The following is a 10,054-nucleotide window of genomic DNA, read 5'->3' on the forward strand; positions in this document are numbered from 1 at the left end:
ACTACACTAACGCTTCAATAAGCGTTGGTAAAAATTTTGTTAAAAAATAAGTTTCATAATTTAATGCTTTTCAAGACACAAGGATTTTTAAAAAATTTTATGAAATCTAAACATTGATTTATGATATTGTATGCACTATATAGAATCATCCTGTATAATATTATTAAATTTAATCTTTGAATGCAGTAGGAATATGTAGTTTTATCCAATAAAAGTTATATCATATAATCATATTATCATATTATAGCAAAAAACAAACTATATGATATAAGTGAAATTTATTATAATTTTTTTTAAAATTATAATAAATTTCTAAACTAAATTATTTTAGTATAATTGACCTGACCAGTGGTTATTATGCTGGTCCTTTAACTGAAGGGTCTCGGGTTCAAAGTCCAGTCGGGTTACTATAATAATTATATTCAATATTATATAACTCTGTACATTACATATGAAAATAAAAAATTAATATTAACTAATTGCCATATTTTAATAATACATTTTATTTTGTAAAATATTAAAAACGTTAAGTATTTAATATAAAAACTACGGTAGAATCGTCACCTACCTAGTAAACTCAATAAGAAACTGGTTCATGGTTATCTATAATATCAAGTAGAATAAAAAAAAATAGTATAATTTTGCATTTCATTAAAGTTTGCAATAACTTAATGCAAAATTTCTGTTATACAACGGAGTTTGAAATTATTTCATTTTGATTGATTTAAATTTTATTTTGGATTTTCCATTGAAATTCAATTACTTCATATAAATATATATTTGAAAGAAAAGGTCAAAAATATTTTTGTAATAATTATAAATAAACGTTTATTTAGTATGGAGAAATGTTTTTTTTCTTTTAAATAGAAAATACGGCACTATCTCCCAAAAATATGATTGCTTATCTTAACTCACATAATTAGATTATCAAATCGACCATAAGTTATGTTAATGCTTTTTTTATTTTTGTTTTCATCATAAAAACCAACCATTAAAAATAACTTATGGTACAATATAATTTTGGTATTACATATTTTCTATGTAATAAGTTGACAATTATTTAAAAAAATCTGATGTGATCAGCACATAACCGACCGCATTGTATATTGTCTAGTTAAGTGAAAGGGTTACAGAATATTATAAAAATGTCTTTTAAATACTTCTTTCCAATTTTTAGGACATTAGTAAGCTTATAGTTAACATACCTAGAAAAATGTAAACTTGGCTCTTAGTAGAGTTTCACTTTGTGCTACCCGAATTCCCAGAAATGCTCGGTAGTTAACCAGAGCTCAAATATTAAATTTCAAGAAATTCTATCAATTCGTTCCGTAGATATGGTGAAAAATGTAAAACCGGCCCGCAAATCAGTTTTCGAGCCCTGATCTTTCCAAAAAATTTATATGTTCATTGTTTTAATACGAGAAATTCAAATATTAAATTTCAATGAAATCGGTCAATTATTTCTCTCTATATACGCAAAAATGTATATTTGGCCCGTAGTAATCGTCCAGTTGCCGATGCCTGATTTCTTCCAAAAGTTAATCGGTTGAATACTTTCTTCAAAATGTTCAAAAATGTAAAACAAGCCCGCTAAAAAGTGCAGTTCCCGAGGCCTGATATATCCCAAAAGTTGATCAATCCGTGCCATGGTGGAAATAAACTTACATATAAAATTTCATCAAAATCGGCTCAGCGGATCTTGAGATACACGCGTGCACACACAGACCGACAGGTTACTAAAAATAGTTTACTTACACTTCCCTACTATGGAGAAGTGCATTCCCACTGAAAACTCGATATGCAAAATTTGTTGCCATCACATTACCTATCTATTGTTTACACAATACGGGCGGTAAAAACGAGAAAAAATAGAGTTGACCTTGTCAACTCTGTGATACCCGTACGAATTTGTTATCCTATGTGCGAATACGCCATAACTGACTATGGGACGGACTATGACTTTAAGTTGCCGTATAACCATATTAATTTATGCAAAATTTCAGTACTGTGTTTTTTAAAATACTGTGTGTGCCAAACTACTGTTGAAGTTGTATGGCAGCTACCAGAAAGAGCCAAGAAATTTTAACGAATTTTGTCAAGCACATCGGACCTGCTAATATATTTGCTTGTGTGAAATATCAATATTACAACTTTTATAGTTTCTGATATAAAGCCAAATAACTTTTGAAGTTGTATGGCAGGTACCAGAAGGAGCCAAGCAATTTCAATGACTTTTATCAGACACATTAGCCCTATTGATATATTCGTGTATATGAAATTTCAATACCATAGCTTTTATAGTTTTTGAGATATAGTCCAATAACTTTTGAAGTTGTATGGCAGGTACCAGAAGGAGCCAAGTAATTTTAACAACTCTTGTGTGACACATTAGCCCTACTAATATATTCTTTTGTGTAAAATTTCAATACCACAGCTTTTATACTTTCTGAGATATAGCCAAATGAATTTTGAAGTTGTATGACACCTACCCGAACCGGATACCCGACCATATTCAATTTAAATAGGGTTCTGGCACTTACTACAATAAATAATTTGTGAAAATTTGGTGAACTTAGCTCAATTAGTTTTTGAGTTATCGTTGGGACGAACGGAAGGACGAACAGACAAAGCTAAATCAACTCAGAACTCGGCGCTGATGAAAAACATACACTTGAATCTATATCTAAGACCGTTATTTCTTAGTGTTACAAACGGTGAGACAAATTTAGTATACCCTTCGAACATACGTTCGTACGGGTATGAAAAGTATTTTTACTTGATCAAAAGAGATGTGTTAACTTACAAATAATTGCAGGTCGAAATTTTTATTTTTTGGTATTTTCGCAAGAATTTTAATAATGAGAAGAAATCATAGAAAACTTTTTAAAATGCCAATGATTAAGTTGTTTGAATCACTGTTTTTACTAATTTTTGAAACAAAAGTTTATTAAAATCAGTTCTAATTAAAAAAAAGTAAAAATTTGTGTTACATTACATTTGGCACACCATTAACTTTTTCCATTGGTTCATACTAAAAACAAGTGAAACTGACAACTCTGGAAAAGCTTTTAATTTTTTTTGAAAAAACGGAGAAATTTTTTTTTTCATTTTAGACATTTCGTACTGACTATGCGCTACTTTTAAGTTTTATTTTTTTTTTGTTTGTTCATAATGTTTACCATTATTTCTCTACCAAATTAATTATTGCGGTGAAAAGGGCATATTATTTTTGAAGGCACTTTGACACTGCGATAGTAATAAAAAAAATCCTGTAATGTCATTTAAAAGCAATTTTTGTTGTCAAATGTCGTGTGAACTTCTAACGGTATAGACGAAGAAAATATTCGCGGTATTTACGGATTAAAAGAAAGTTTCTTTTTTTATATTTGTTGGATTGCAAAAGGAAAATTTTTAAGAAAAAATTATTTAAGATTTATTGTTTCATTTATAATTAAATTTTGTGTTCATATTAAAAAAAGTTAAATCAAAAATATTATAAAAATTTTAATATTAATATTAAAGTTTGCGATTTAAATATACAAATGCAAAGAAATAAAGGATTTTCTTTTTTATTGTGTAGAATATTTCGAAAATTTATAAAAAACTAAAGGTGTGATAATGAAGAAAATTTATGATATGTATATTTTTTTTGTTTTATGTACATGAAAAAGGATGTACATACATTTATGTATACATACTTACAAGCTAAAATTTTACTTCTTGTTGTTGATATACCATTATATTGTAGCTGTTGAAAGTATATAAGTTTACTTTGATGTAAAACTGATATGCGGAAATGTGTATTAGACTGATGCAAAAATAACTTTGAGAAGCTTTTGATTAAATTTTTTTATTAACGAACGTTAAGTAAAGAAGATTTTAATCTTTTCATTTATCATTAATCCTGAAATCAATAACTAATTTATTTTAAATACAAAGAAGATCTTACATCAAAAATCTTCCTAATTATCAACAAAAGCAGTTAAATGTATGCAGTAAATATTCGTGAATTGTCCTTCTCTACAATTTAAAATTAAATTTGTTTACTATTTTGATTTCAGATCTAAAAGTTTTGTTTATAATTTTAAGTAATTTCAGTATAAACAACGAGTATATTCCATATTCTCAAAATACAACAAAAAATTGTGTCAAATTTTGTATAAAATTAATAGCGATTTTCTCGACGCTTTTATGGTTGGCAAAAACTAGAAGGAACTTGACTTGATATTCGCTAAACAAGAGTTCTTTAAAGTTATTCATTATATATATATTATAAGTTTTTTTTGTATAAAATTAGGACAAATTTTTACGACAAAATGAAAATTTTTGCATCAACCTAATATTCAAATACTTCTGACATATTTGGTACACATTCTGAATGAAAAAGAAAGAAAATTAAAAACTGTTGTAATATAAGAAAATCGATTTTGGCATGGTTTCAGCATTGAAAAGCATTTTTTGTAAACATTGCAAGAAGAGAAATACTGTATTCGCTATTCGGAAAAGTAATTGTGCTTAGAAGAATATATGGAAAATCTAAAAACTATAATCAAAATTGATTTAATTTATTTTTTTTCATATTCTTGGAGTTTTCTTTTTATTATCACTTATGAAAATTATGTAATAAGAAAATAAAGAGATGTAGTTACAAATCTTTTTTATATTACATATGTAGGTAAACAACAACGAACAAAATAAAGTATTGCGAAAACAAAAAAAAACGGGAAAAATAAAAAAACAAGGGAAGAAAATAATCGGAATTAAAAGGACTTGTCAATAACCTTTTCTCTTTTCGTTATGCTTTTGTATTTTCTTTTTGTTCCATATGAATCGTTATTAAAAAATTAAAGATAATAAATATTAGCAACAAATATGAAAAAAGAAAGTTATTTAGAATAAAATTGGTATAATAACATTGAACTTTGAAAAAAGCTGAAGGCATGTACATTATTATTGTAAACTTATCGAAATGGTGTTAAGTACAGAATGGTCACAAGTCGAAGTAATCGATTTAGTTAATGATGGTAATGGTCTCGGTTTTATGCTAGTTGGCGGTCGTAGTACTGGAGTTGTTATAAAATGTTTAATACCGGGTGGCGTAGCTGAGCGTGATGGTCGTTTACAAAATGGTGATCATGTCCTTCAAATTGGTGATGTCAATTTACGTGGTTTTAGTTCAGAACAAGTAGCATCTGTATTAAGACAAGCTGGTTCACATGTTCGTTTAATAGTTGCTAGGCCAATTGAGCCAAGTAATGTTGACTATCATACGTTGGCAAGTCATGCACCGGTTGTACCAACAAAACTACTGTCAGATCCAGATGAATTGACACGGCACTTATTTCAAAATGCCGCATTTGCAGCCCAAAGCTTTTTAACGGCAACTGTTGAAGAAGCAACCGCTGCCGTTGTTTTACAAGATCGTTTAACACCTCATGCAGCGGCAAGTATATTACCGCCTTTAGATTTAATAGCAGCATGTCCAGCATTACCTAGTGATATACCAGTGCTATCCCCCATAATACCAATCATATCACCAACATCAACTCAAAGTCCTTCTCCGGTTGACAATTATGCTAATACACCGGAAACGGAAACTTATGATGTTGAATTAAAAAAAAATGTGTATGGATTGGGGATAACAGTGGCTGGATATGTATGTGAAGAGGAAGATCTCTCGGGTATATTTGTCAAAAGTATCATAGAAGGAAGTGCCGCTGAAATGAGTGGTAAAATTCAAATTAACGATCGAATTGTTGCCGTTGATGGAAAGTGCTTAGGTGGTGTCTCAAACCATCAAGCCGTTGAAATTTTACGTAATACAGATATTTGTGTTAATTTGACATTAGAGCGGTTTTTAAGGGGTCGAAAATATGAGCATTTACAGGTAGCATTAACGGATGCAAATAAAGAAGTTTGTTCACAAAATTCAGTGCCACAATCACCTTCAATAGCAACTTTATCATGGGTGGCTGTAAAATCAGATGCGGATTCTGCAGTAACGGAAGAGATTGGTGAAACCCAATTAGACTATGAATTAGCTTCACACACAACTTTGGACTCAAATATATCAATGATGTTAGAAAATTATTGTGAAAATAATGTAGATGATGTTAAAAGCGAAGAAAGTGATCAAAGTAACAGTGAAAAGGAGAGCAGTAATAGTCGTAGTCACCAAAATAGTAATAAAGGTGATGATAGAAGTGGAAAGTTCAATGTTCAGGATGAAGTGGTCGAGGCTACAATAGTTAACCATAAAACTCAAATTTTTCAAAATAACTTGAAAAATGGTCAGATAGCAATAAAAAAAAGTGAAAATAATATGTGCTCTGAAACAAATAGTCCCCAAAAAACAGAGACGAAACATATTGTACTATCGGCAACAGCTAGTTTAAATTCTTTGCAAAGAACATGGAAAGATGAATGTCCTGATAGCGATATTATTGTCGCTGAAATCAATAAGTTATCAAGTTTAGGTATAAGTCTCGAAGGTACGGTAGATGTTGAATGTGGCATCGAAAAGAGACCCCATCATTATATACGTTCTATATTACCTGAAAGTCCAGTTGGAATGAATGGTAGACTGAAACCGGGTGACGAAATATTACAAGCAAACGAACATAAATTACAAGGTTTAAAACATACAGATGTTGTAAAAATTTTAAAAGAACTTCCATCGCAGGTGAAATTAGTATGCGCTCGCGGTCCACGAGCACCATCTGTCATAAATACTTCACAAAATCCGGAAGCATTTGAATCGCGTAGCTTATTACCGGGTGGACATCAATCATTACAAGGTTTCTTAACAAAGGCACAATCAGAAAGTTCACTATATACTTCTAGTACTGCTACCCTAACCGATCAACAAAGATCGAAAAGCCTTGAACAAGTTTCCGGTCTGGCATTATGGAGTAGTGAGGTGGTTTACGTTGAAATTGAAAAAACTGAATTTGGTTTCGGGTTTTCAATTTTAGATTACCAAGATCCTTTAGATCCGGAAGGCACTGTAATTGTGATACGTGGTTTAATACCTGGCGGTTCAGCTGAAACAACAAATCAAATATTTCCTGGCGATAGATTAGTATGTGTAGAAGACATAAGCTTACAGGGTATAAGTTTAGATGAAGCTGTTAGTATATTAAAAGGTATGCCAATTGGTAATACTAAAATAGGATTATGTAGACCATTATCAACATCGGATAACAATATTGCATCTCCAGCGGATTCAAATAGTACATAGTCTATGCTTAAAGGTAAATAATATTTTGTGGTTACAATATTGCTCATTTTGTTAATTACATAAAAAAGAAGTTTATCTGTATAGTGCGATGGGTACCCCTCGTACGTTACAATAGTACAGTAAAATTTGATTACAAAAAATGAGTGTTACATTACATGTATCTCAACAAATCAATACTTTTGTACGTTTGATCTAAGTACATATATGTAAAATTTATAGATCAATTTAGAATTCATTTTAGCATTTATGAAGTGAAGTTTTTAAGAAAAAAACTTAATTAAAAATAAGTTTAACTTAATTAAAAGAAAAATAATTTTAACTTAATTAAAAGAAAAGTGTTTTAAACTAAAGTTTCGAAAAATTGAGGTGATTTGTCCTTGTTTACTACGCTAGCTAAATTCTTACTCTTAAGAAATATGTCCACAAGTTAAAACAGCAGACTGTTTGAAAATTTAAAATCTTATTAGGGTAAATATTAGTCTAACTAAGATCTCCAACGCTTGCAGAAGAAATAACACACAAAAGAAAATGAAAAAAACAACAAGCGGCAAAAAAAAAAAAATGAAATTCTGTACATATTATATTGCATTCGTATCGTATATGTACCAATTTTCTGCACAACTTATCAATTTTCGTTTTAACAACTACCTTACTAAGAAGCATGAGCGTGGATATAGTATTGTTATTCTTCATATTGTTATTGAAGGTTATAATGTAGTTATACATTTTCTGGAAACTAAATTAAACCAGCAAAGAAATTAGTGTATAGGTTATGGAATGAACACTTAGTTTCTTAATATTTCTGGAAAAGTGTAAATTTGGCCTTTAGTAGAATTTCGCTTGGTGTCACCCGAACTCACTGAAAAGTTTATCAGTTAGTTTCTGTAACAACCAGAACATGTAAAACTTAAAATTCAATAAATTCCAACAATTAGTTCCGTATAGATATGATAAAAACGTTAAATTTGCCCCTAATTCGGTTTCCGAGCCCTGATTTTTTAAAAAAATTTATAGGTTTGAATGTAGGAATGAAATTAAGTTAAATTTCAAGAAAATCGCTTGACTAAATTTTTATATACGCAAAAATTAAAAATTCTCCCAAAAAAGGATCAGTTCTGGAGGTCTGATATATCCCAAAAGTTCATTAAACGTGCCATAACGGAAATAAGCTCATATCAGAAACTTTAGCAAGTTTAATAATTTTTTAAAGTATACATGTATGTCTAATAGTATAAGAAAACCGATAATCAGAAAAATTTGTTTAAAAAAATTAATCTTTCATGCCATACTTATCGAAGACGCGTGCTTCTGGCGCCCTCAAACATGTTAGTAATATGTTACAATGCATCATGTTGATTTACATCTGATATGACAAACACAGAACCGACTGTTCGACATTGTATAGTTTAGCTAAAATGTTGCATACGACTACGAAAATACCTTTTAAATACTTGTTACAAGTTTTAGGGAGGCTAGTACACTTTTAGTTAACATCAAAGTATATCTACTAATAAGTAGTTCGACTCTCCGTTTACATCACACTAATGCAATCACTCACAAATATTTGTATACAAAAAATTCGTTTACCTAAAAGAGTTAAGCAGTATACCTTCATATTTTCGTTTTTATACACATAAGAATTATTAGGGGATGTATGGAGATACGCAAATTAGGATTAGGAGATACGCAACAAATGTCTACCTGTTTTTTATAATGTATTTTTAAAAGCGGGAGTTATTTATTTTGAATTACATATATAAAGTATAGGAAAAAATATTAAGAATTTTAAAAGCGCGAGTTTTATTTCTGTAACTTATTCCAGTACAAGGTGGCAGAAATGATGTATGCATATTATAAAAGCGAAGCAATTTAAAAACAAAATTGACTATTAAAATAAAAAAAATTATAATTTACATATTATATGTACATATATAATTTAAAAAGACAAAAAATATTGACGAAAAAATTTGTAATTAGTAATTGTCATTACATTTATTGTAATACAAATTATGAATTTTTTATTTCAATTTTGTTTTAAAAATTTAAAACAAATATTTCTTATGAATATAAGTACATACATACACGCGTATCGGTAATTTTTTTTATAAATTGCTTAATTTCTATGCCTCGTCTACATTGCGGCTTGACGTGAAGTCAGCTCGAAACTCAAGCTGCGCTTTTACTATGTTAGCTTAAAAGTCCAAAAACCACGTTTAGATATTAAATTTCAAATCATTATTAACATTTCAAGTCAAGTAAGCGACTCGAGTGAAGCCGGCTTCAGCTCAAGTAACGTTTATATAGACAATAATAAGCTTGAAGCAGCCATATAAACGGGGTACATACATATTACTACATCATATTGTGTATATACCTTGAATAGTTATGTACCGTATAACAAAATAAGAAATTTGAAATTTATAACTATTACTTTAACACATTCGAATGTTTTTACCTAACTTTTATGAAATGAAAAATAAAATACGAAAAAAAAAAATTTTGTTATCAAAATAAAAATAACACATATTTTAGCTAACTTAATTTAATTTTATTTCAGTTAATTTAATTTTATTTTTCATACACTCGTTTGTTTACAATATTTTGTTTCTTTCTTGCCTACACAACTCTTATTACCATCTATGTATTTCTAAATAAAAATGGAATATTTTAAGAATTTGGAAGCAAAATGCAAACGAAAACATCATGCTTAGAAAAATATAAATTTAGCTCTTGTCAGAGACTTACTTTATGCTCACCAAATTAACTGAAAAGTTCGTCAGTTAGTTTTGATAGCAAACAGAACTTAAATTTTTA

General features: G+C 29.2%; 1 protein-coding gene across 1 annotated transcript; it reads left to right on the top strand.

Moving 5' to 3' along the window:
- Positions 1 to 4,087: 4,087 nt before the first annotated feature.
- Positions 4,088 to 7,240, top strand: LOC129611163 (patj homolog). Its single transcript, XM_055524142.1, has one exon. The coding sequence runs from the start codon at positions 4,970 to 4,972 to the stop codon at positions 7,238 to 7,240; it is 2,271 nt and encodes a 756-aa protein (XP_055380117.1). The 5' UTR covers positions 4,088 to 4,969.
- The last annotated feature ends 2,814 nt before the right edge of the window (positions 7,241 to 10,054 follow it).

The sequence above is a fragment of the Condylostylus longicornis genome, unplaced genomic scaffold, assembly GCF_029603195.1.
Source record: "Condylostylus longicornis isolate FDR11 unplaced genomic scaffold, ASM2960319v2 ptg000004l, whole genome shotgun sequence".
NCBI classification, from domain to species: Eukaryota; Metazoa; Arthropoda; class Insecta; order Diptera; family Dolichopodidae; genus Condylostylus; species Condylostylus longicornis.

Excerpts from the sequence above, each read along its gene's own strand:
- LOC129611163 (XM_055524142.1), top strand. The coding sequence starts at position 4,970 with ATGGTGTTAAGTACAGAATGGTCACAAGTCGAAGTAATCGATTTAGTT.